Source organism: Sphaerodactylus townsendi, linkage group LG01 (genome assembly GCF_021028975.2).
Source record: "Sphaerodactylus townsendi isolate TG3544 linkage group LG01, MPM_Stown_v2.3, whole genome shotgun sequence".
Taxonomy (NCBI): Eukaryota; Metazoa; Chordata; class Lepidosauria; order Squamata; family Sphaerodactylidae; genus Sphaerodactylus; species Sphaerodactylus townsendi.
In genome coordinates this window covers 135,542,116-135,569,936 of record NC_059425.1, presented here as the reverse complement: position 1 = coordinate 135,569,936, position 27,821 = coordinate 135,542,116, and the positions used below count along the sequence as shown (strand labels likewise).

The following is a 27,821-nucleotide window of genomic DNA, read 5'->3' as shown; positions in this document are numbered from 1 at the left end:
TACTAATGGGACTTGCAACAGCTTATTAATGGAAGACCATAACACTTTTTTTTAATGAACTTTGGGAAATGCTTACTGGCAGATGACTTTACCCATTCCTTCTTTAGCTGGGATTCAAAAAACTCAGGAAATAGGAAAACCTTCTAAGAAAATTCAGTTTGGGGAAAGTATTCCTTGTTACCTTTGGGTCTACCCTTGATAGAAGTGGAAGGGGTATCCCCCTCCTCTTTGGAGGGAGAATCCTGTAGGTCAAGTGTTGCTTTGGACTTAATTAACACAAAAGTGATAACCCCCAGGCTTGAAAAAGTGAGAATTGTTTAGGAACACTAGTGGGCACTTCCTCCTCTTCTGAGAACAGCTTGCTCTCTTCTTTTCCACCATACTCACTGTCAGAGACCTCACTGCTACAGTGAATGGGAAAAACTTGCCTGTGTTTGCTCAGCATCTGCTCCCCCATGGCCATTTGGTAACCCAGGTAGATCTTTTCTGTCATGGCCTTGAAGGGGATCTTGTGGCAGAAGGGCTGGACAAAGAGGATCTGGCCCTATGCTTGGGCCTTAGCCTGGGCTGGTAAGACTCCATCTCCTCCCTCATGGTCTTTTTAAAGAATGCCATGGACTCTGCACTCAGTAGCTGCTTGGGATTAAGATTGCTCTTCCTCATGAGCAACACCCCCCACCCCCCATGGACTCGACCTTCCCAATATACAATGGGTGTTTGAGGTAAAGTGCAGAGGGTCGCGGATCCCAGCCTCTCTTCTTGGCCCATGTCACTTTCTCCTTCCCTCAAAATGGCCTCCATTGTCTCAGTTAGGGGTGGGGTGCTTCTTTGGCATGTTATTTCTCTTGCTGGATCCAGCCTCAGGGTAGGCGGATTTTACAGCTCCCAGGCAAACTGCAGTAAGTGTTGCATAGGCTGAAGTAGCTTCTACTTGGGCTTCTAGATCCAGAGAAAAACTGTCATCAGATTTCAGTCTCTCCATGCGAGTTTTCAGGAATCGGCTGCTGTCAGACACAAGACGCTCCAAAATTCCTAACTCCAAACAAGGGGGGATGAGCAGAGGCGGAGAGGACAGGCAAGGGTTTATAGCAAGTAAGGAAGAATTGGAATATAATAATAAAAAGAGTGATGAATTCAGAAGGGAAGGAAATAGAGCTGAAGGGTCTACATCTAACCCTGCTCTCACTGTCTGGGGCAGGAAAACAACTGAAGATGGACGACTCCCACCAGAAGAGGCAGGAAGTAAAAGAAAATCCGTTTCTGCCCCATCAGGAGAACACTGGTGTCTTGTCTTTTCATAGGTTAACACAAACGTACACAAGATATATCTGTCCAAAGCTGACCATCCTATATTCTCTCGTTTCTATTATTATTATTAACAATAGATTGTTATGGCTAGCAGTCAGCTCTACCTGATCTAATTAATGGTTTCAATTTATCTGTGGGTGTGTGACACTGAAACCACAGTCTTCAGAGATGCCAAATTACCCTAACCATTTCACTGTATACCTGTAATACTGTCCATGTTTTCCACTTAATACTGTGTGTACATGTGTGCCATCAAGTCACAGCTGACATACAACCGCCCCATATGGTTTTCAAGGCAAGAGACATTTGGAGGTGGTTTGCCATTGCCTGCCTGTGCATCATGACTCTAGTATTCCCTGAACGTCACTCACCAGGGTTGATTAATGAGATCAGGCTAGCCTGAGCTATCCAGGTAAAAAAATAATGCATATCACACTGCAAATCAGTGAAAGAGCAACTGATATTTTGGTTTATCTTGAATGACATAAAGAAAACAAACTCAGGTTTGCTACAACATATACACATTGCAATAGAGAACTGCTGCCTCTAAAAGTAGATGCACCTGTATGGCACACAGGTTTTCCAACACTTGTTTGGTGGTGGGAAAAGCTGGCAACTTGCAGCTGACTTACGGCAATGCCAAGGGGTTTTCAAGGCAAAAGACAAGGAGAGGTGGTTTACCACTGCTTGTACCTGTGTAACAATGCTCAATTCACTCTGTGGTGTCCTACCTATGTGGTCTCCTACCTATGAACTAACCAAGGCACAGTTTACTTTCTGAAATCTGATTGAATTGGCCCAGTTTATACATTCACAATTTATATTTTGAGGTACACTTTGGAAAAGCACAATAACTTGTATCCCAGCAATAATTTTGTAAACTGGATGGTTTATTTATGTAGAAGTGCAACTTGTACACCTCCCCTATTCTTGCTGCAGCCTAAAATTTCAACTGAAGCATTGCTCCCGGGTGGGGGGCGGAGGGAGAAGTGGTGTGTGGGATGCCCCAAGAATGAGGTTCCCAACTTTCAGATGGTGGCTGGAGATCTCCTGCTATTACAACTGATCTCCAGGCAACAGAGATCCGTTCACCTGGAGAAAATGGTTGCTTGGGAAGGTGGACTCTAGGGCACAATGCCCCACAAAAGACCCTCTCATCCCCTGCCCTGCTCAGGCTTCATTCTAGGATTACTGGTGCTGAGTTGAGATGTACCTGGAGATTTTGGGGGGTGGAGCCTAAGAAGAGAAGGGATTGCAATGTAGAGTACACCTTCCAAAGTGGCCATTTTCACCAGGTGAACCTTTAACTGTTGCCTGAGATTGGTCGAAATGCCAGGAGATTTCCAGCAACCACCTGGAGATTGGCAACCCTACTCCACCCCCAATCTCCAGGTATTTCCCAACCTGGGCTGGCAATCCTACCAATGAATAGTTACAGAAAAGGGGGGATTGGTGATAATCTTTCCTTTTCTGCAGGTGGAAAGTTTATACAGGATCCAACCCAGTGTGCGAAGAGGCCCCATACATGGTCCTGAGAATAAGATTTCCCTTCATCTGGGAGTGGCTTCCACTTAACCCACCTTTTGCCTAGATCAACCAGAACAATTCTAAAACAAAAGAAGAATGAATTAAAATCTCACTATGAAACCAATGTCAATGAGGGTCAGTTCACATTATAGAAATTAGTAAGGATGTACATGTCATTAAAAAAAGATCATAAGTACATATCAACTACAGACCAATTTAGCAAGTTTTTTTTGTCCCCAGCAAATAAAAGACACGTCCAGCTGCTTATCTCTCATTCCTAGCTACTGATAACTACAGACAGGCATTTACTATAGTGAAATGCTTTGGTTTACCCCTGATTTACCAGAGGTAGGTATCAAAAGATCCTAGATCAGAGAGATAGTGTCCATGCCAATTAAGGCAAGTGGAAACAACAGAACACGTCTTCTTTCATTGCTCATTCTATGAAGCTGCTAGATTCAAGCTCATCTGTCCGCTTTTAGATTTAATTCCAAAAAAGTCAGAATCTGAACAGGTCAAAAAGCTCTTGTCTGATGAAAAGCCCCAGGTCCTTCAGTAAACTGATAACTTTTGAACCTCTATGTACAAAGTTCATCACTATATATCTAAACAGAAATATCAAACGGACATGATATTTTACAAATTTAATTACCTCTTAGAGTTTTTTTCTTTTATGCTAAGCTTTATATGCCTAGTTGATGACTGTATAATAAACTTGGTTATCATGTACCTGTGGTTTGTGCACTGTACATGTACTCCTGTAACATATGAGAGCCACTCTTTCACAGTACGTTCATGTCATAAGGACCCATGGCCAGCCAGAGTTCCCTGCATCACACAGTCACTTGTTAGGGGGATTAACACATTGGGTACACTTTATATTCAACCTTGTGCCCACTATCTCTTTAGCAAGTAGACTGTATTGAAGTGCCTAAATAATAGTGTAGTCTTTGCATATACAGTTTATTTTATTATTTATAACTGTGATAAGTTATAGTCATATATTGTGTGATAACACAGCTTAGAAAGGAGAAACTTTCTTTTTCATACCCAGTCATGTTGCCATCTAGTACAGTTTTGTCAACAATCTTCACCAGAATGATCAGGAATTATAGTTATTAAAGGAACAGTCATTTAACTTTTAATTTTACACACATTACAAAACATGAAAACTGGGTAACTTTGATATGAGAACATTATGTGTGTCACTTTCTTACCCAAATGTTCTAAGGACCATATCACACATTATATGGCACTTTATCATAGCCAAACTGGGATTGATAATGAAGGTTCACTTGACATGAAACTGCAGTCAATGTCGGCTTCCTGACTGATGTATCTGTATGACATGTTTTCATTGAATTCACACATTACATGTTTAGGAATACAACTAAAAATTGAACATTTGAAGTGGCCATTAAAACATCAGAAGATGTAGACAATTGGAAACAAAGTACCAAAAGAAGACCACAGCACATGGCATAGAACTCTTTTTGTCCTCTACTGAGCTCCTCCCTCCAATTCTGGTCTTGGGATTTGGGACCCTCACAAAGAGAGTGGGTAGTCAGGGTGGTCTGCAGCAAAAGGATGAATCATCAAAACTTCCCCTCTCTTCTGCCAAATGAAATGCCTTCACAAGCTGTGTTATTGTAGATCCAACCAAAATAATTAGTCAATATACTGTTCAAGTTCTGGTCCCAAACCAATGCACCATGATCCAAAGAACCATATATTTGATCTAATGAACTATAGGAAGACTGGTGCTCCTGAGATTGAATTTTCCTGTCCACCGTCCTCCTCAAACAGCCTTTTGCACTCCAAAAAGCCACTCTTGAGCTCCAACAGATCCCACAGAATAAAATAAATCCCCTTGTAGAGAAGTTACTTCTATTCATACAAGAGGCTCTTGGGATCCAAGGCAAAGAATACAGTGTAAAACTACATACCCAGGTTACCTGGAGTAGATAGCCATATATGGTTTCAAAGGAATGGGGTGGTTTGTAGTTTCCATACATACTATCCTATCCTTGACTTCAAGTTTCCTCTCACTTCAAACAGTAACACAATACATTCCCACATCAGTACACATAAACACAGGGTTTGTGATAAAAACAAGCATATTAAAGATATTATCTGTCAGCAAGAATCGAGGGCAAAATCATGCAAAAAGTTAAAAGGCTAAAGTTACAGTGCTTAGACAGATTCTCACAAGATTCTATCTGTAGCAAGCCACCTCAGCAAGTGAATACAAGAATTTTGTTCTCTGACACAGATTTAGCGGTAAAGAAGACAAACGCTCTTCATGAATAATATTACCGTTCTGTTTTCCAGTTGAAGCCAGTTGATAAAAGATTTTGAAACTGAGCTGCACCTCGTCGCTCAATTCTGAGAGAAAACGTTGTGCTTTTCTTTTATACCAGCACCATTAGTCGACCTTCGACCGAGTCTTAAGCCATAGGATCAACTGTAATTTCTGCTCATTGGTTCATTATTGCTGGATGCAATTACTAGTCCTTCAGATTAATGTTATCTCTTCTTTTTGTGCTGTAATATCAAGGAAAGGTCAGACGGTGTGCATATGGATCAGTGATGTTTATGATCAGGATTTGTTCCCTTGCATTTTCATTTATGTTCACAGCCATTTTCCATAACTATGCCCATTACAAAACAACAACAAAAGAGTACAATGACTTCACCAGTCACTTAAGGGACAATAGCATAATTGCGTTCTTTTCTGTATCTGCAATCTGAGACATTACAGTACTAAAAACACAACTGGAAAGGACTGAACTAGTAATAACAATAAAATTGATGGCAGTCATATTAAAAATGTTGCTATCTCCCACCTTTTACTCTTCCCTAATTTCTAAAATGCCTCATTTTTCATTTGCGTTCAGACACGTTAAAGTTTCTGCATTCTGAACTGCTCCACAATGTAAAGAGTTTTGCATACTATATATGGAAAGCCAAAATGGGAATAGTGCTTAGACTGTCAGACTATGATCCGGGAGACCCAGGCAGGAATCCCCACTCTGCCATGAAAGTTGCTGGGTGACCTTTGTGCCCACAGGGATGGGCACAACATCCCTCACAGGGATGTTGTCAGGATAAAATGGAGGAGATGAGAACAATGTAGGGCAGGTTATAAATAGAGAAAATAATTATCCATCATGGACTTCCAGCCATCATTTATAGATTGGGATTGACCTGTCCATTTGCATACTGTCTTTGCCCCCACGCTCATCTCCTCATAAGCACTGATTCCCTTGCTTCTCATTTTCAAGCCTTAAATAATCATTTCAAATCAGTTACAATGAAAAACCTTATTTGTATTAACCATGTATGACCTAACAACTTCAGTCAGGAAATTATGCCAACTTGGGTCGGGGTTTAACCAGCCGTTTAGTATCAGACCTAATTCTATGACCCAATAGTACAACAGCAATGTGAAATAGGTGGGAGGAAAGAAATCTTCTAACTCTAATCAGATGGAAACTAAGGAATTTCTTCTCAGACCCAAAGTGATCAATCTTACATTGCTGCACACCAAACACAGATTAATGATTTTTGGCCCTCCGTGGTTTTGTAGCTGTGTGTCTGTGTTTATGTTTTTAGTGCATTATTTTCTATATTCAAACATGTTTTCAACATTTTAATATTCGCCACCTTGGGGACTCCATTTGGGTGTAAAAGCAGTATACAATGTTTTAAGTAACAGCAAATAACACCAAACAGCAAATAACAGCAAATGGTCAGCTGGCCCAAAAGATGAATGCCAACGCAACTTCATCAGAATACTGCATGGTGTTTTGTCACAGATGCAGAAGACAAAACACTGCAGCTTCCCAACTATCAGCTACCATGAAACTACAGGATATTTCATTAGCACCTTGTTTTGTTGAACAGTTAATATTGTACAGGTATGACTCCTTTCTATAATCCTTCCTATAAAGTTGGGCATGTGCTGAGACAGAGATCAGGGGTGTCAACCGGAAGAAAAGAAGCACAGAACTGTTCAGAACTGTGCTTGCGATTCCAGAAACGCAAAGGCAGTCAGAACATTTGTCAAGGTGAGCAAGTAGTTTAATGTATTACAAAGAGATTTATATATTAAAATCTTCACATACGAAAGCATATATCACCTCCAGCCCCCTCCAAGCGGCAGGTTGTGGCACTGTGGCCACACCGCCCTGTCGCTCCCATAGAGGCTTTCCGGCAGCGCAGGGAGGCTTGCAAAGAGAAAAAGCCTCCCCACCGCCAAGAAGCCTATATGGGGCTCTATAGACTTACACTGCCTTTTGAGTGGCTTAAGTCTCAACTAACTCCTGCTGGCATGAGGCAGCAAATGGCCGAGAGGGAGCCAACTAAAGTTCGCTACTCCCCCGGCCACGCTGGCAGCAGGGGCATAGGGATGTTGTCGCAGCTGCCTGTGCCACATTCCACTGCTGGGGAAGGCACTGGTAGGCACACGCTGGTGGTTTCACCCCTTCTCTGGGCCAAGTGCCCCACTGGTGGAATTCCCCCTCTTCCCAATATGGGGCCACTAGAGCAGTGGTGGCGAACCTGTGGCACTCCAGATGTTCATGGACTTCAATTTCCATCAGCCCCTGCCAGCATGGCCAATTGGCCATGCTGGCAGAGGCTGATGGGAATTGTAGTCCATGAACATCTGGAGTGCCACAGGTTCGCCACCACTGCGCTAGAGTATGGGATTTTTGACAGAAAGACTGGGAGGAGGATGCTGTAGGCCAGTGGTCAACACTGTAGACAGAAGTGCCCAAGAAAGCACAAGCATAACAGGAACATATAGGATAAAAAGAAAGCACACCTGAACAACTGGGGCTTTCAGGTAGAAAGGCAAGGGAGAGAAGGTAAGATTTATAAATAACAGAATAAGGCAGCAGAATCAAATTCTGATGCTACCAAAAAACAGCTGCTAAGTAGGACAACTATATAACATTCAGAAACATTACTTCAAATGTAGGATATTAAGTTGTGCTTTAAGGGTTGCCATTCCAGTCGCAGAGAACTGATTCTAATTCCAAGAATCATCTTTCAGCTCTGGCATCGACCATTCCCATCTCAGAACAGTTTGCCTACTCCCAGTGACCATTCATGCTACCACCAAGAACCATCATTCCACTCTAGGGACTGTCATTCCAGGCCCACAGCAATTTAGCAAGGCTAACTGTAATTCAGTTCCTCAGGGTGTCAGCCTAGCACCTAGAAGAAACATGCCACCTCCAGGGACAGTCATTCCATTATGGTGGCTCCAACTGATGTCCCAAAAAACTCATGCTACTCCCAAGGATTGTCACACTCCTCTGGGATCTGCCATTCCATTTCCACACCAATGATTTTAGTCCAAGGGACCACCACTCCACTCTGGGGCTGTCACTGCAGGCCAAATTCAGTTTATCTGGCTCCAGGGAATGTCAGTTCACTCTTGGAGCTATTATTCCAGGCTCAGAACACTGATTCCATTTCTAAAGACTATCATTCCACTATGGACACTGTAATTCTTTGTCCAGGGCAGGCTTCTAAAAATCCATTCCACATTTTCATTGCAACTTTTCTCTCCTGTACTATTTTTCAAGGGAACCCATGCAAGTCAGTTGGCATTCCTGACTCCCATTATGTTCTGTGTCCCACTGGTGGAATAATTGTCATAGGGATCACTGTCATTCTTTTTAGTACTCCCCACCAGAGGTGAATATTGAAACACATGACTTGTGTGCAAAACGTCTCAGCTTCAGTCTCTAGAATCGGAAGCAGCAGTCGGTTAGAAAGAAGAGTTTGGATTTATACCTGCCTTTCTCTCCTGTAAAGAGAAAGTGGCTTACAACCTCCTTCCTTTCCTCTCTCAACAGCAGATACCTTGTTAGGTAGGTAGAGCTGAGAGAGTTCTAAGAGAACTGTGAGTAGCTCAAGGTCACACAGGATGCTTCATGTGTAGGAGTGTGGAAACAAATCCGGCTCACCATATAAGAGTCCACCACTGATGTGGAGGAATGGGGGAAATCTAACCCCGTTCTCCAGATTAGAATCCACCTGTTCTTAACCACTACTACACGCTGGCCCTTCAAGACCCGAAGATCTCAACAATTGGAAGAAATGCTGGGCTGGTGGGGCCCAGTGGCCTGTCTCAGCAGGTTCCCTGAATAAAGGGCACACTGGCACAGTTTTTTTTCTGAACCAGCAACGAAACAAATCCTATGCATCTATATAGATCGCGCCAAAGAGCTGACCTTCCAATAAATAACCTTCCTCAAAATAAAACCCCACGTTAGCACGTGCCATGAAACAGCGGTTAGGGCAAACGAAGTGCAGGTCAGCATCGTGAACTGGCCTTCCGTCCGCCCGCCCGTGCCAAAAGTGGAAGAGGCACCCTGGGCGATTCCTTTTCCCTACAGCCAAAATGCGCGCCCGGCGCCACCTGCGAAACTGAAAGGCTTCCAGGTTTCGCGTTCGCTTCGCAGCCGCTGCGATTCCCCACCATACGTCACGCGGCAACAAGAGCTTCTGGGTGCGCGCCGTCCAGTCCATGTGACAGCACTGGAGGGGGGTGGTGGTGAGAGGTGCCGTTTTACCCCCGCCCTTTGCGAAAAGCGGGGGGGGGGGGAGAACGAGCGCGAACTCCCCTTTCGAACTCCCCTCCTTAATCCCGCACGTGACCCCGCCCCGGAACGTGGCATTGTGTAATCACGTGACCCGCGCGGGGAGGGGGAGGCTGGCCGTTGAGGGAGGAATAGTGGGGGGAGGGGGGCTGCGTACGCGACGGAGCGGGGTGCGAAGATGGCGGACGAGGAGGCCGAGCAGGACACCAGCGGCAGCCCCAACGGCAGCCTGGGAGCCGAGCGCGGCCTCCTGGATATGCCGCGGCTGAAGGAGCGGCTCCTGTCGCTGGAGGCGGCTCTGAGGGAGAGCGACGAGGGGACCGTAGAAGCGGCCATTGAGTACTGTCACCAGCTCTGCCAGGTCAGGACGGGCCCGGTGGCCTCTGGGGTGGGAAGGTCTCCCCTCGCGGAAGAGGCTGCCGGACGAACGAGGTGCCGTTCAACCGACCCGTGCGGCGGCCGTGGCTGCTGCTGCTGCTGCTTTTCATTGAAACTAGCTCGAGGTGAGGCAGGCGGGAGGCCCAACGCGGCCCGCCCCCCTGCGCCGGGAGGGGAGCGACTCGCGGCCTTCTAATCCCCTCCCCCGGCTGCTTTAAGAACAGCCCCCCCCCCCTTTCCGCCTCCTTCGCCAGCCTCGGGTTGTCCGTCGCGCTCCTTCTCCGTTCGGCCCCTTTGTTGTTGTGCTGCTGCCGCCTCGGCTCTGGAGGGGCCTTTGTCTGCTGTGGGTGACGGCGAGAGGAGAGTCCCCGGCCCGCAGCAGCAGCGCAAACGAGGGGAGGGGCGGGGATGGTTCTGCTGGAGTGGAGGGGAAGGGAAGGGAAGGGTTCGGTGCAGGCCCCTCTCGCGTTTGTGAGAGCCCCCTCCGTAATTGCTCTCTCAGGTGCCGTGATCGCATAGACCCCGCAGTTTACACAGCGGAGTACCTTGCACTTGCTCCTCTTGAGAGCGAGTAAGCTCCGAATTGACTGCCATGAAACTCCCGTCGTCCCCTATTCATAACACTCCGCTGATCCGGTAATCTAGCTTCCGGATTATCCTGGTGTCTATTGTTTTAGGTTCCTGGGACTCTAAACTTGGAACCATCCTTAAATCTTGTCACTTAGCTGACCTTACTTGATTTTTTCCACACCCTTTTGTTTGTTCCTCTTTTGCTTCAAATTGCCCTAAAGACTAAGAGCCACCTCGGGCAGTTGTAATGCTTTGTAGTAACCACTACACACTAACGTAGATTTGTTGATTTGCAAATGGGTACTTAGTCACCAATCAACATTAGTTCTCTCAATCATTGTGAGAATTCCAGAAGTAGTAATTCCATTATATCTTCACATACTTGAAAGTTTATAAATGCATCTGTGTGCTTCAGTACAAGTTGAGATATTCTATTTTATTTGCAGCCTTCCTTTCTCCCATCATGAAACTTGGAGCCTAGTTCTTTAATATGGTTTACCCAAATGACATAGACTTTGCAGTTAACAAGCATTGAAGGCAGCATTGAAGGCAGTACTTCTAGTTGTGTGAGAAATAATGCTTTTGGACCTTGTTTTGACCATTTGTAGTGAAAATTGTCACTACAAACGAGTCATCTAAATTCATTGGAAAAGGCAAAGAACTATAGCTATCAAGTTGGTTCTATATCTGCAAATCTTTGTATTTTAAGTATTGTGCATTATAAGCAAATTCAGCATCAAATTTCGTTTTTAGAACGATCTCTGGAACAGTATGAAGAACATTAATGAAGTGTGTCACAATTCAAGTCAACCTGTAGATTTATAAAAAGGGTGTATACTAGTTAGTAGACAGAAGGTAGATAGAAACAAGGAATTATCATTAAGTACCAAGATTTTAGATTGCTAAATGCTCTTAGAATTCTAAAATGGGTATGTATTGTACAGAATATTTTTTAGCAAATTGAAATGAATCCTCAACAAGCCACTTGTAGATGTATCCTCTTAGAGATAATTTGAAACAGTAGTTTAGTGTACCTGTAGTGTTGCTGCAATTATGTTGTTGGTGGAGACTTTGCAGTTCTGGATATCAACAATTAAAATGTAATTAATATTACATTTGAGTTGTATTAGAAATTGATGAATGATCATATAGTCAAAGCATGCAGAAATATTTTTGGAAAGTTCTGTCCTGAAATAACATATTGATTCTCTTTTTCATTGTTTTGGTAGTCACTTTTACTAAATACGGAAATGTCTTAATTGTGAAGCATTATTCTAAAAAAGTCATGGATTATTGCACAATATATGGATTGTGAGGTGTGGTATTTAGCAGGCACTCTCTGCCATGTCATTTGGTTCTTCTACTCTGTGAAGATTTGGTGTAATTAGCTACGAGAGAATGTCTTTCTGAAACAGTATAGTATTTGCTGTGAAAAATTTCCTTAAAAGTATGTAGGCAACTATAGAATTATAGTACATATTTTACAACATTTGCAGTAGTGAATGATAAAATGTAAAATCACAACATATTGAAAAGGGAATATGCAGTCCAAGCTTGTACAGTGTAAGTTCCATGGAGGTTAGTGGCACTTAATAGGAGAATTGCCCAACTCCAGGTAGGGCCTGGAGATCTTCTGGTATTACAGACTACAGAGATCCGTTCCCATGGAGACAGTGGATTCTTTGGAAGGTGAATTCTGGCATTGTGCCCTGTTGACGTCCCTCCCCATGCTCCATCCCCCAAACATCCAGGTATTTCCCAACAGAGTTCAGGCAACCCAACTCACAAGCATACATAGATTTGTAATGCAGTCTTTGAGTTACTCTAGTTCAGTGGTGGCAAACGGCACTCCAGATGTTCATGGACTACAATTCCCATCAGCCCCAGCCAGCATGGCCAATTGGAGTGCCATAGGTTCGCCACCACTGCTCTAGTTTAAGCCCAATGAAATGGATGGGTTTAGACTGGAGTTAGTGCATAAGAAGCCTAAGTAAAATGTTTCTTTCATGTTCAAATGTGTGTTGCAAGTTCACTACATATCACATGCCTGAAAGTGCTAGACTAAATGTACTTGATATCGTTTGTGTAATATAGAGAAGTTGAAGGGTAGAGTAACTGTAGAATTCTACTAGAATTCTGTTCCATATGGAATTATGTTAATATTACGCCTTTGGCTTCAGGTCTGGCAGAACTACAGAAATACCATCACCACAGCATCTGAACTAAGTTCTGGTCTCCAGTCAATCCATTCTGCTGCTGAGACGCACCTCTTCAACAAAAAATAGGCATTTAGAGGGAGACTTCTTGCAGAATGCACAGATATTTTTATGGCTTTTACAACTGGTTATGCCTTTTTCAATTTATTTTAAACATTTGTGTTCATAAAATTTCATTTTTTATTTTATTTGGCCACATTTTCTCTTACACTTTTTTATTGTGATCCCCATGGCGATAAGGCTGTGTTTGGCTATATCCTGAGGTGGATGGCCCAGGCTATCCCATTGTGTCAGATCTCAGAAATTAAGTAGGGTTGACCTTAGTAGATATGTTGATAGAAAACCACCTAGGAAGCCTAGGGTTCTGCTCAAAGACAGGTAATAGCAAACCACCTCTGTTTACCTTTTGCCTTGAAAATCCTACACGGTTGCCAGAAGTTGACTGTGATTTTATGTTATTTTCCACCACCATGTTTGACTACTTGCACTGTGTGCAATTTATTTGTGCCTTTGGTTGGAGTCCCAAAACCTGTAGCTCAACAAAAAAAGTCCTTGAAGGCTTCCAGTCAAATAACAATAAATTTACAGGTTTTATCTGCATAAACTATTCTTAATTTAGTTGTTAAATGTGCTTTTGTTAAAAACAAACTTTGCTCAAGGGGATGTAAATAAAATATAAACAACATTGGCTCGGTAAAAAAGACTAAATATAATTTATTTACTAAAGCAAAAAGTCTTCATCTGCATCATAGTTAGCTTCTTCAATAATGTCTGCACTAGGAACCCAGTTCTAATGCATAAAAATATTCTCCCTATATGCATTGTCTCTCTTACCACCTCCAACTAGGATATGGTTGCTTAGAAATCTGGAGAATAGTTACAACAGGGATATGGTAGAACTACTAATGAAGAAACTATCAATGTCTGGCACTGAACCAAGCAGTTTTTCTGACTGTATCTTTCACTTTTGTGCAGGGTTATAGCACTCACCATGAATTAAGAAGATCAAACTTTGTGCTGGCATGTAGGGTCAAGCTAAAATGTTGGTGTTGATTTATTGCAAATCATGATTCATGAACTGATGGATCACTCTGTAACTGAAGCTGCCTCAACTGCATTTTGGCTAGATGTCTGAATTACCAGCATCAGGACGAAAGCTGGTAACTTGCGTTCTGAAAACATTTTCCAATCCTGTTGCTGACATAATGTAAAATAAAGACATAATCACAAGAAAACATGGGGTGATTCCTTAATCTCTGCTGCTCCATATTCAGTTCCCAGAGTGGCGCTCTAAACATTCCTTGCCCATTATTTAATTACAAACCACTCTGAAAGAAATGATAGCCTATCATCCACTTGATGTGTGGTATTGAAGAAGAGTTTTATGGATATTGTGGACTACCAAATGACCAATAAATGGGGTTCTAGGCCAATTCAAGTCTGAATTCTCTCTAGTAGCTAAAATGACCAAAGTAAGGCTATTGTTCTCTGGTCACATGAGAAATCAAGAGTCACTGGTACGAAATAATAATGCTAGGAAAAATAGGTGGCAGCAGGAAAAGAGGAAGACCCAATCTGAGATGGATTGACTCAGGGAATCCATGGGCCTCAGTTTGCAAAACCTGATCAAGGCTATTTATGATAAGATGTTTTGGGGGTGGCTTGGTGGTACTTAACACACACATCATTTTGGTGTTATGTTGCATCATGAGGAGACTGAAAGGAAGAATCTGTTTGATGCCACATGACGTCCTTTCAATATATCATGGAGTCATCTAATAGGAAGCCAATCCTTGTCTCCATCCCAGCAGAAATCACCGTCACTGTTATATCCCTCAAATTTGGAGTGAGATCCAACTCATTGTGCTCTACCACACTCTCCTTAGAGCTACTTTTCTTTCTGATTAGTGTGATTCCGTGGTCTGTGGTTCTAATCTCATAAATTCTTGATGAATGCTTGACCTGTTAATTGACCAAATTTGATAATTTTGACCACTCAAAAATATCTCATCTGGTCAAAAATATGGAGGGGAATAAGCTGGATACTATTGCTGGTAGTAGGGAGAGAAGAATGCTCAATGCTGTTGGACTTAATTTTCGCAGTATTTTTTTTCTAAGATGGTATTTTACTGTTTCATGAAGAATTATGAAGAGTTAATTTAACATAGACTACTTTACCTAAGGCTGTATTTGATGATCAGAGGCAAGACCATCTGATGCTTGCTCACCTGAAACTAGCATGAAATACAATGTATATAACAAAATACTCTGACAATATTAATTTCAACTTAAACTTTTGAGAGATAGTATATTTTTCAGTAGTTTTCCAATAGATTGGAGAAGGAGAGAGTATTTTAAATTGATTTTATTGAATATTTGGAGTATTTTATTGCTTATAGTAGCATGAAACCAGGCTGCTTTTTAAAAAATGTAACGTAAATGTTAGTTTTAATTTTTAATATTCTTATTGATTACAATAATCCATTCTTATAAATTTTGACTTTTAATGTTTATTTCTGATCATGAGCCTTTTGTTAAATATTAGATGCTATAGAATTAATTCAGAGAACTATTGAAGCTTATTTATGCTTAGGAAACTTTTTGAGTAGCAGAATATCACTGGTCCTCATACCATATCACACATGTCTTTCAAAAGTACATTAAGTATAAAATGTGATTTACCATGTGATGTATAAGTACAAAGCCCCACTACTCAAATGAAGCTAGTCATGCTATTTGATGCTACCTATGCTTTTAAAAACAGGTGATTGGATATATTTTTATTTTAACAATTGCCCCACACAAAATGATAATTTTCCATGCATAGTGGGTAGCAGAGATGAAAACTAGAACAAGGCCTATTGAATGGTCAGTATTTCTAGAGAAATAGTTAGGTAAGTTGTAAAATAAATTAATACATAGGAACAAATTAAGGCCCATTATCTGAAAATACAGTATCAGCTATACTATAGTGAGCAAAATAGTTCTTAAACTTCCTTATAACGTCCTGAGACCTGATATTTGGCCATGGCTCTGTTTCCCAAAAAACTGTATAGTAGTCTACCATTATAAGGTAAGCCTGCCCTTTCCATGTAAAAAATTCTACTATTTTTTTCCTAAGGCCGGATGGGTATATAATGTGGATACACAGTCTCTTCATTACCTTTGTCCATGAAACCTTCTTTTGGGCATTTGTGCCAGGCCAGTATACACATTGTTGTGTTCTTCTCAGATACCTCTCATTGGGTCTTCAGTGCAGTTCTGAATGGGGACTGCACAGGCACAGGTTGGGCTCAGAGAACTGACAAGAAGCCTTCCAGAAGTTTCTGAGTTCTTAGAATGCTCTCCACCATCCAGAGCCGAGAATGCTTCTTCTGTCTTGGCAAGACTCATGATTCTGATACGTGCTTGTCTTGCTGCCTTTTCATTCAACCAGCTTTGAGATTTAAGGCTGCTCTGTAGGACATGTCTCTCACTTCACTGCAAACTCCCTCTGCTAAGTCTTCAAATAGGGCATGTATCCCCTCAGCTTCTTCAGTCCATACAATTCCATCTGGGCTGTCTTCTGATTTGGCTTTAGTGAGTACATGGACTTCTTGAGAGCTCCCTTTTAAGAAGATCAATAAGAAAGTTAAAAATACTCTTTGGCCAGGCCACTAACATCCCAACCTGGGACTTGTTGCCGATGTATCCACAGTCATATTCCCCAGTGTGTCCACTGGAGGTCTTTTCTCAGTGACAGTCATTGTCTCCTTGATGTCAAGGCTTGTTGCCGATATATCAGTCTGACTCTCTGGCTGTTTCTGCACAGGCAGAAAACAGCATCCTAGGGACAGTAAAAACACTGTCCATGGGGCATGTTGCACTGGCAGCTGCCTTGGCGCGGTGCTCAGCCCCCCCAACCAGTGAAAATGCTGCTTTCAAAGCTAGAGCTCAATGAGCAGAAGTTTTTTTTGAGAAAAGCCCAGCCTCTTCCCTGCTACTGCTTTAGTGAATGGCATCAGGTGGAAGGCGGCATTTTCCCTGCACCGCTTCCACACACACACACACCCTTACCTCCTCTCGGCTGCTGTCGCTGTAGAGAGGCCAGGGGACACACCTCTTGGCCTCCGTCCCTGGAGGCATCGCTGTGGTTACAGGGGCGTGTCCCCTGGCCTCTCTACAGCTATGGCAGCCAAGAGGAGGTAGGAGAAGGGGAGCGGCGTGCCCTGTGCGAAGGGGGCCCTGCGGGCCACTGGGGCTGTTTGCAGAACTGCGTACAAACGGCCCCATGGGGTTCACCACTGCAACACTGTCGGTGCACCCCCACTTGCTCACCTGTGCAGAAACAGCCTCTGATTCGTCAGTATGATATCTCTTCTCAATTTCAATCTCCCTTGCCTTCTCGACACAGAGATACTTTGTGTTGTCCATTCCCTCAACATCATCTGTTGAGGAAATCTCATCCCAGGAGCCTTGGTGACATAGTTAGAGGGCTCCCCACTTCTGTCACCATCTATTATTGTTGTCTCCTATCTGGGTTCTTGCTCTTGTCCTGCCAGTCTCAGCATCCTCCTCAGATAGTTAATTAAAACTGAAAAAACCGTTTCCAACCGACATAGAAAATAGAGTTTATTGGATCAGTGCATTCTCAGAACCTTATGCCAGAAGATTTTTTTGAGGAAGCCTATTAACCTCTTCCTAATGTTTTAAATCTCTTTTTCCCTGTTTGGAGTTTGTCTGATTTGGCTTTAGTGAGTACATGGACTTCTTGAGAGCTCCCTTTTAAGAAGATCAATAAGAAAGTTAAAAATACTCTTTGGCCAGGCCACTAACATCCCAACCTGGGACTTGCCCGATGTATCCCTGATCATGTCCCAGTGTGTCCACTGGAGATGTACTACTCAGTGACAGTCATTGTCTCCTTGATGTCAAGGCTTGTTGCCGATATATCAGTCTGACTCTCTGGCTGTTTCTGCACAGGCAGAAAACAGCATCCTAGGGACAGTAAAAACACTGTCCATGGGGCGCTGTTTGCACAGCGCTGCAGCAGCGCAGTGCTCAGCCCCTAAGCAGTGAAATGCTGCTAAAGCTTCGCTCAATGAGCAAGTTTTGAGAAAAGCAACCTCTTCCTACTACTGAGTGAATGGCATCGGAGTGGAAGGCTGACATTTTCCCCCCTGCCACTTCACACACACACACCCTTACCTCCTCTCGGCTGCTGTCGCTGTAGAGAGGCCAGGGGACACACCTCTTGGCCTCCGTCCCTGGAGGCATCGCTGTGGTTACAGGGGCGTGTCCCCTGGCCTCTCCCCAACTATAACTTAAGAGAAGGAAAAGGGAAGCTGGCGTGCCCTGTCTGAAGAGGGCCCTCATGAGACCTGGGGCTGTTACAGAACTCTTGTTACAAAGCTTGACCCATGGGAGTTCCTACTGCAACTTGCTAATGGGGTGCACCCACTTGCTCACCTGTGCAGAAACAGCCTCTGATTCGTCAGTATGATATCTCTTCTCAATTTCAATCTCCCTTGCCTTCTCGACACAGAGATACTTTGTGTTGTCCATTCCCTCAACATCATCTGTTGAAATCTCATCAGAGGCCTTGTTATAGTTGAGGCTCCCACTTCTGTCACCATCTATTATTATTGTCTCCTATCACAGGTTCTGCCATTCCTGCCAGTCTCCAGCTCCTCCTCAGATAGTTAATTAAAACTGAAAAAACCGTTTCCAACCGACATAGAAAATAGAGTTTATTGGATCAGTGCATTCTCAGAACCTTATGCCAGAAGATTTTTGAGAGGCCTAACTAACCTCTTCCCTGTGTTTAAATCTCTTTTCCCTGTTTGGAGTTTGTCTTTGGTCTTATTGTATATTATACATAAAGCTTTTGAGCTGTTGGCAATGTCTGATTTGTTGTTTTTATCTTCTAAGGTTTCATTTCACTTTCTTGTTGGCCAGAAGAGTAGGGGCATTATCTGCTCTCCAAGTAGACTCTCACTTCACCAGGGTTCATCCAGATAAAGTTGTCCAATGCCCTAGCTTAGAATTTAGAGCGAAGGTGATGTTCCAGTTCCATATGTCCCAAAACATTACATAACTTGTGTTTTTCCCAAGTTCTCAGTCCATGGGTGAATAATCACTCCATATATTTGATGTTAGGACGGCACTCCTTTTTTATTTAAGTCACACACATTCTTTTTGACTAGAAAATTTATTTATCTCCTTTACAAAGGCCTATAAGTCTCATCCCGCACAACAGTCAATAAATTCCAGTTTGGTTACATAATATGTGTGTCTCTTCATTAACCAGTCCCAATGGCAGCAAATTAACAGTGTACTCACAATCCAATTGAAAATGAATCAACTGTTCTGGTTGTTGTGGGTTTTCCAGGCTGTGTGGCCATGGTCTTGTAGATCAGAAAGCCTAGAAAACCCACAGCCCGGATAACCCACAACAAATTCAAGAAGTTGAATCTACAGTGAGAAGCCTTCGGCTGTCACAATCCAACTGTTCGTCCAGTTGGCATACAGTAAAATTAACCGCACAGTGTTTTTCTGTCATTGTTTTATACCAGGGGTAGGGAACCTGTGGCTCTCCAGATGTTCAGGAACTACAATTCCCATCAGCCCCTTTCAGCATGGCCAATTGGCCAAGTTCCTGAACATCTGGAGAGCCGCAGGTTCCCTACCCCTGTTTTATACAATCTTTTGGCTGGATACATGTATGATTTTGTTAGTGAAGTAAGTTCTTCTCATCCATAGCTTATAGGTGTCATTCAATTTTATTTATTACTTAACACATGTGAAAATGAATAGGAGAAAGGAAGTTGAAGGACAAGAAGTATAGAATTGATAAAAACAGGGTGATAGGAGATTAGGAATTATGCTCATTAGAGTTCAGTTATCTTTCCCCCAAGATTCAGATTGAAATTTGTAGACATAACAAATGGAAGGATGTCTGAGGCCTACTGTGCTTACCTGAAAGATTATCTTTTAACAAAAGATTATGCACAAAAAGTTTATTACTGTGCATATTAATAATTTGTTTTCCAATTTAAGACAACCTCCTATTTTTCTTGATAGCATTCCATAGCTTTCTTTTCAAGTATTTAAATGATGTACAGTGAATTGTCAGAAGTAAAAGTAGACATCACTCTGTATGTAACCAAAAGTGATATCACAGTTATGTTATTGGAGCATCCTGAATGTTTTTGCTTCATGGTACACAGCTCTTTGAGCTGTCATCATGTCTTCTATCAAAGCTGTGCACTTGAAATCGCAAATCAAATTATGTTAGTGGTGATAACTTGCATTTTAGAACTCTGTGTAGTTGAATTGGTGGGACAGGTGAAATGGATTTTCTTTGGGTGGTTTTGATAATTTATTTTTCTTGTAGAAAAAGAGGACTTGAGTTCTATATTTAATTATCAATTCATTTGTGTAATTCTTAATTTATTCAGTTTTCAGGAATTTTTTTGTTAGATTTTAATGGAAAATGTTGCCTTAAGATAGTTGTATACTTTCATTCATGCCATTGCAAGAAAGGTGACAGAGGTATATCTGTAAACCTGATCTTTCTGGTATCAGTAGCTTGGGTAAAGAATGGTACAGACAAAGGTTGAAGAAGAGCTTTTCTTTTACCTCCCTGTTTTGCTGTACTTTAAGTCACTGTTGCCATTACCATGCTAGCGGGGATAGAGACAGTCCTAATGTGAGTGACTGGAGAGGGCTTGGTATGCAACATTTCTGCCCTGTGGACCTTCATGATCACTGCCACAAGCTGCTAAAGTTTATTTCCAGTACTGGAAATTGTACCTGGTATCTAACCTGTATGCTTCCTGAAGTTATTGAATAAAAGACTTCTGTCTGAAATTGCACTCTGTATCTCTCATATTCAGGCTAAAAGTCTAGGGTTTTTTTAATAATTAATTCACCCACAGGGCTTTAGAATAAAATCCCAGAAGATGTTCCTTCCCAGTTTCCAAGATCTGCCAGGATCTGTAAGAGAGTGAGAAAGTCACACTCAGCATGCATCTGAAAGCAATTTACTTAATTTATACAGTTTAGCATGTTTTGCACAGACAGCCCTAGAGAATTGCCACAGTGCAAGTTAGCTCAAAGGAGACATAGGAACTTGGAACAGAATAAATTATTATTCTATAATTTTTCTGTTATTTTGATATAGTATGTAATTTTAACATTTGTGTTCTATTGTAACATTGACTTTTATTTACTTATTTGAGTGTCAATATACTTTAGAGTGTGCTTTTCTGCTCCAGCACTAACATGCACTTTATGACGTAATATGTATTTTATTAAGGAAGATATTGACTGATCTACTGTACAAATCACTGCTTATCATTTAGCTCCAGAAATAATCTGGGCAACTGTCAACATCTGAGAGAGCTGACAAAATGGGTCCAGCATCCCATGAAATGCTGAAATTGATTGGCGACAGCGTAATCCCACATCCATTTTTCAAGCTAGACACTACTATTTCAAGAACTGATGTTTATATGTGGTAGCGTGCCATGCCTTTTGCTTCATGGTTCTAACCTACGTGTGTATGAACTTGCTGTGCATTTTGTCATAGAATGGAAACACTGGACGTATAGCTATTTAGACTTTCTCCAGCAATAACATGTTTGACTTATCCTAGTAAATTTTGTTGCATTTCCTATATACTATTTGGGTGTATAACTGCCAAAACATTCCTGCACTTGATTGTATGTAGTGCTGTGTGTTAATATTAATCTTGCAAAAATGTTATTAAAATCTAATAATCATTAGGAAAGTACACAGAAAATCATCGGGACTTTTTGTTCTTTATTGTTTTGTATTTGTTTTTGTTGTTACCTTGCTTGGATTTTTTTTCTATGGTTACAATAGGTGACAAATTTCCTTGTGTAATTTTTGTATTGGATTTCAGATGTTTTATATTGCTCTTGGATCCCATATTTTGTATTTATTGATGCCTGTTAAAGGTTTATGTGTGTATGTTGTTCTGAGAGTTTGTGAATGGGGTAAAATCTATTAATGAAGTAGGAAAATAGTAGTTAACTACTTAATATTTATTTATTATTTAAAACTATTGTTTATTAACTATTACGAACACTATTTGTAATCCATATTTTTTCCTAAATAGACACTTCTTGAGTATGCAGAAAAGTGGAAGACATCTGAAGATCCCTTGCCCCTATTGGAGGTTTACACAGAGGCCATACGCAGTTACGTTAAAGCACGACCTTACCTTACCTCCGAATGTGAAAATGTAGCTGTTGTGCTTGAACGCTTAGCCCTGTAAGTATATGTTGCTAGTTTTTACTCTATTTGATTTTATTGGGTTTTTTTCTTAGTAGTGGTGAGTGATTTTTCTGGATAAATAATCAGAGCTTGAATTTCTGTTTGTATTATAAACAGTTAACTGACTTGTCTGCCTTGCTTGCTTTTTCAGAAGCTGTGTTGAACTTTTGCTCTGCCTTCCTTTTGAACTGCCTGAAAATCAGTGGAAAGAATTTCAGTCCTTTATACAGGTGAGAGGTTTATTGGTTAGTTTCTACACTTTTGGAATCATAGCTAAGCTCAAAGGGGCACACAAATTAGGTAAAACTTTTTCCCATTATTTATACTGCTTTGTAGACCATGTAAGACCTACAGTAAAATAGCTGTTTGTTCTTTAATGTTTCAATCCATTCCCCTTCTTGGGGTTTTATTTAGTTTTGAGGATTTCACCAAATTTTTTAGACCCCAACTGAAATAAACTGAATGAGATGTGGATAGAAATACTGCAGTAAAAGTTGTTGGAGTTAGGGACCAACATAATGTCACATGCATGTCTAACAAAATTGTACTAAAAATCACACATTTGTAACATAATAATTGTTATACTAGGTTTAAGTACCGAAGTTAAGGTCTTTGAGAATGTATTTTGATTACTCCTCCAGAAACCTACAAGTTGGCAAATAGGTTTTGCTCCCATGAAGGACTCTGCTGACAGAGGAGTTGCCATTTTCACTTATTTCTGCTCCCCACCCCCTATGCATATCTCTGACTGTCTCCACTTTCAGTCTGCTCTTGTGGGTACGTTTTTCACAGGAGCTTCATGTAGAGGGCTATTGTTCACCCTTTTTATTTCATTTTAGGGGGTATAGTTAGGCTCAAGGGAGAGGTGGGTAAGTCATGTTCCATTGCTGGAAATACTTCAGGATCTTACCCAAAATGCAAGTGTGTTCCAAATATCCATATTCTTATCCTGGTCAGTATATTAAGAACAAGGAAGCTGTCAAATATGTTCCCAGTAATTCCCTGGGAGCAGAGTTTGAAGAAGTGATGATAGTTATAGTTGGCTTCCAGTGTGTTAAAAGTCTAGTGACACTTCAAAGACTAACAATGATTTTTTCATTATGAACTTTCATGAGCATCAGCTCACTCAGATAGGGATCTGTCAGAAGAAATGAGCTGTCATTTTTGAAAGCTCATATTGAAATAAATGTTGGTGATCTTTAAAATGTAAATTTACCCTCACAAACTATATCCCGAAGTAGGGGAGAGGTTTTACATTCAGATTTATTGTGATGTTGGTTGTGGTGTTAGTAGTCATCACCGGAATCTGTTCTTACTAGAAAAAATTCTAGACATGCTACAAAAATTGGTTAAGCCCAGTGGTCCACAAAGTTTGTCTGGATTACAGTAGTCCCTGTTTTTTGGTTGATAGCAACTACTGCCACTGATTCTTCCCATCCTCATGTCCTCTAATATGTGCAGAGGCCCTAGGGAAGGTGGGTTTTTAAAAAAATTCCATTGGAGAGGGATAGTATGCAAATGAGTACTTGAGTAATGCAAGAACGAAAAAGTAAACAAGTGAAAACTGGCGGTCAGTTATGGTGTGCTGTTGGTTCTGTTTTAAAATCGGAATTACAACGTAAGTGTTCTAAATGTTTTGGAAATTTATGGTACATATCCGTTCAGCTCCCCCATATCTTCTGTGGAGCACATGCTCGATGTAGGGTGGGCCAACGTTACCTTTATTTAAATGCTTGCTTTTCAGCCTCACAGCATAACAATGGCAAAAATGCTTCTGCAATACAGAACAGAACAAAGGACCATAAGAAATGAATTTGCCAATATAAAAAATACAGCATGCATGGAAAATAACAAATGTTAACAAATAATGAGACACCAAATAAGTTCTTGTTTTGTGTCTTCATCAAATTCATTGTTTTCTTGTTCCTGATAGCACAGATTGAAAAAAAATGCAGATACCTGTTTTGGAAGAAACAAGCCTGTTTTGGTGACTCACTTTTGGGATTATTTTTCTTTGCTTCATCTTGGTTCAGTTGGTGGATTTATATGGGAGATACAATGGCTTTCCATCTTGTTTAGTTACGTACTACTTTTTGTATGAATTAGAATTTCTCATTATTTGTTAATAATCGTCATTTTCTGTGTGTGCTATACTGTTTGTTCTCATATTGGCAATTCAGTTGTTACTTCCTTGTGATACTTGTTTGTTTTGTTTTGAATTTCTTCTCTTCGTTGGTCAGTAGGGAAGCTGGAAAGTAGGGCCTTTCTTAGTTTTAAAGGAGGTAGCATAATTGTCTGTTTCATATTTCTAGGCAACATCCCAATGTACATATGGGACAAAATATTGGGCTTGCTTTAAATTTGTGACACAGTCTCCAGTTGGTGAAGCAGGGATTTCCAGTGTCAAGGAGGAACATTGTTCAGCAGACTCCCACTGCAGCCCACTGATCTCCACAAAATGCAGATGGGGGCACTAAGAAATTTCATAAGCAGAATCTAGAGTGAGAAGGGGGAATCATTGAAAATTTCCATTGTAGTCTAGATCCAATCCCATATTTATGCTTGAGGCTGCAAGCTGTATTTACTGTTATTATCCATAGAGCATGATGTATTGTCGCTTTTACTTTTATTACTGCACAACAGATATATGTATTGTGCATTTCAGTACCATAGTCCTGCAGGGTTTCATGCACCATATTTGCCAGGATACCAGAATTAGGAGTGTCAGTTTTGCAATCTAAAATGACTTTCTACTGGCCAGTCATGCACAAGTTGTTTGGTGAATAGTGTGGGCAAATGTCCATTGCAGCAAGGTTTCTTGTATGGACGTATTTCCTTGAGCCCCGCTTTTACTTTTTATTCTGTCCATGGCAAGCGAGACCACTTCTAGCATGATTTTAATTTTTGCTTCGCTGCCAAAATGGGGAGATGTGCCAGTATGCACAGCTTTGGCTCGGAGATCTTCTCTGTGCCCATGGCTAGCCTTCCCACTCCCTTGCACTTCTTTGCATGTCTTCTACCTCACCCCCACCCCCTGCCTTCATGCTGCCAGCTCCTTTCTGCTTCTCTAAAGTGTGCATATTGAGAGATGGTGATCGATTTTTCAGTATAAAATAACAACAAATAGGGCTTTTTCAAGGAACATTACAAGCAGACATCTTTGAGGCTCCACCCCACCTCCCACACTCTGCTTCTGCCCTCCCTGATGGCTGGGAGGGCTTTTAAAACTTAAATTAGGCAAGACTCTGTTTTAAAGCAAGTCATTCTCTTCTCTTGTGACGATGGCAGAGATATATATAGAGAGAGTGTGTGTGCATGGGGGGGAAGAGGGGGAAAGAATAGTAGCTCTGTGCCTTTAAGGCTGTTGATGAGCAGAGTTAAAAGAACCGGGAGAGAACCAGAGGCCCCTTTGAGACTTGCAAGCAGCTTCAGGGCACTGGGCTGCCTCCTCGCGTGTAAACACAGAAATGTGAGGAGAGCCCACTACAATCCCACTGCACAAAGAACAGGTTCAAGGTAAGTGTTCCATGTGTAATGGGCCACTGATTTGAAGTTGTATTTTCTTCCATTCATCATTGACTACAGCTTCCTTCAGAGCTAGAGCACTGTTACTGGGAATAGGGTTATATGTCCATCTGCTTATTTTTTTTTTCTGACTGTTGCTGTTTAAATGAAAGAAGAGTTTAGATAATTGACACAACTTAGAAAAGTTTATAATCAAAGTCTTATTTAGGAGTAGAGGAGATATTGTGGTCTAAGAGTTACCCCTAACCTCCTACTCCTCTAGGAGTAGAGGACATATTTTAGACCAGGTGATTTGGCCAATTCCATGGTGAGCTTGGATACCATGGTTCATGGACTACAATTCCCATCAGCCCCTGCCAGCATAGCCAATTGACCATGCTGGCAGGGGCTGATGGGAATTGTAGTCCATAAACATCTGGGGTGCCATAGGTTGGCCATCCCTGTTTTAGACTAACAGTTACCCTTAACTTCCTTTGCTGTGTTTTACAAGGGAATCCCTTTTGTATAGGCCTGAATAACAATTTCCAACTTCATCATATGCTCACTTCTCCCCCATCATAATCTTTTCTTGAGGTTTGATAGTATGAGAATTTTTCACAGTTTGAAGGAGTAGTGGGAAAAGGAAGCTATATAAACTAAATTAAGCAATTTTTGCAACATTTTAGTTTTAATTAAACTGCAGCATTCTCATGTTCAAAAAGGCAAGATCTGGAATGTGAATTGAACAAAACTGTCTTTCTTCCATTTTATATCTTTCCTCAACAGTACTCCCTAGTGATTTCAAATTGAAATATGTTGTTATCATCCATGGAAACATTCTTACACTTTCTTTAATAGCCAAGAATTTGTGATTTTATATAATTTATCATACATTTATTCAGTAATTACAGTGTGCGTTTCGTCTTCCCAGGTGGCACATACAAAGTTGATGGAGAATGGCAACTGTCAGTTACATTGTTTAGCTCTTCTTGCCCAAGAGAATGGGATATGGAAAAATCCTGTTCTTTGCAGTATTCTTTCCCAAGAACCAGTGGATCAAGATAAAGGTAAGATTGAACTGTTAGCAGGGAAGGAGTGCTGTTTCTATAATCTCTACAGGTCACATGGGGAAAATAATCTACCCTTCACAAAATAAGCAATCTAGTAGTTAACTGCCTCTTTTCAAATTGAGCCATGCAAAATTTTAGTTTATAGTGGAGTTGTGTCTAGATAAGTTATATTCCATATACTTAGATGGTTCTGACTAGTTATTTAGTACATGCTCATTTCAGGCCTTGAATTCTGGGGAACTGAAAAGGAGAACACTGTGTTGCAAATAAATATTGGTATGCAGAAGTTGTAGTATTGCCCACTTTTTCAAAATTTGGCATGAATTCTATTTCAGTTACATCTGACATTAGAGGTCTGAGAAATGAGGACATCTGTCAACTGCCTTGTTGTACAGCAGTCTGTCTGTCTGATAGGATTTCAGAAGTGATGCAAAAATGAGATGATTTCAGCATAAGCCCTAAGGCTTGATCAAGAACACTTTAAGGGAATATGGGAATTAGTAATATTTAGTTCTTGCTCTGAGGACAACTTGAATTACGAGTGATTCCTGTTGGCTTTCTCTAAGTTTCCCACTACATGTCTCTAAGTTTCTACTAATTATTTATAATGTTTTTGGTATCTATCATTCGAAGGAGAGAGACCCTTTGAAGCTGCATTTTTCTATTGTGCCTATCTCCTTCTCCCCTTCCCACCCCCCAACCCCCATGGCGGAGTTTGAGGCACAGGAGTTGGCTTTCTATCAAAGGAGGATGCAGACCGGACCTAATTTTTTTCTCTAGTGAAAGGAGATGATACAGCCAGGAACAGAAGCGTCAGAAGAGAAGGAGATGGGACGCCGGAGACATTTGTGCCAAAATGGAAGCAGCAAATCACACCAAGTAAAGATGGCGCATAACAGGCTTCAACAGAACCATCGACTCTAATGGCCACCAGTTTAGCCGTGAGCAGCTACAATGGCAGGCCAAACTCCCAAATCAAATCCCCTCAAATCAAATGGCTGAGATAGCAAAGATGGAACATCCAGGGGATGACATCGGGGTTGGGAAAGGGCAGCCATTTTGCTCAAATGAGCTTATGGAAATAGTCAGAACAGATTAATAAGACCTATAATCATTACCAAGGAAAATTTAAGCAGAGTAAGACTTTTCCAGTTTTTGATGTCTGACTGGGACTCAGATGTCACTTTAGCTGTGGCCGAGTGTTCAGCATTACTCATAAAGCAAGGGATGATTATATGTTCCAATCCGGACACTGTTTTATGAGCTTTTAAAATGATTTATATTAATTCCAAGTTTAATATATTTGACACTACCTTTTATATTTTGTTCTCTATGTACAGTATTTAACT

The 27,821-nt window shown here is 41.4% G+C and overlaps 2 protein-coding genes across 4 annotated transcripts in view; one reads left to right on the top strand and one right to left on the bottom strand.

Annotated features, from left to right (window-relative positions):
• CGA (glycoprotein hormones, alpha polypeptide) overlaps window positions 1-10,483 on the bottom strand; it is a 19,739-nt gene extending 9,256 nt beyond the window's left edge. Inside the window, exon 1 of one of the 3 annotated variants that reach the window (XM_048494895.1) lies at window positions 10,376-10,483. In XM_048494895.1, the coding sequence (XP_048350852.1) occupies window positions 10,376-10,449 (74 nt within the window). In that variant the 5' untranslated portion in view covers window positions 10,450-10,483. Of the gene's footprint in view, window positions 1-3,565; window positions 5,103-5,151; window positions 5,513-10,375 lie in introns of those variants that run through there. The other 2 variants (XM_048494905.1, XM_048494915.1) reach the window with 2 other exon arrangements.
• On the top strand, window positions 9,612-27,821 carry LOC125431775 (zinc finger protein 292-like). The gene is made up of 5 exons (XM_048494884.1): window positions 9,612-9,813; window positions 21,741-21,895; window positions 22,050-22,128; window positions 26,334-26,469; window positions 27,253-27,821. The coding sequence occupies exons 1-5, from the start codon at window positions 9,631-9,633 to the stop codon at window positions 27,366-27,368; spliced, it is 669 nt and encodes a 222-aa protein (XP_048350841.1). The 5' UTR covers window positions 9,612-9,630; the 3' UTR covers window positions 27,369-27,821.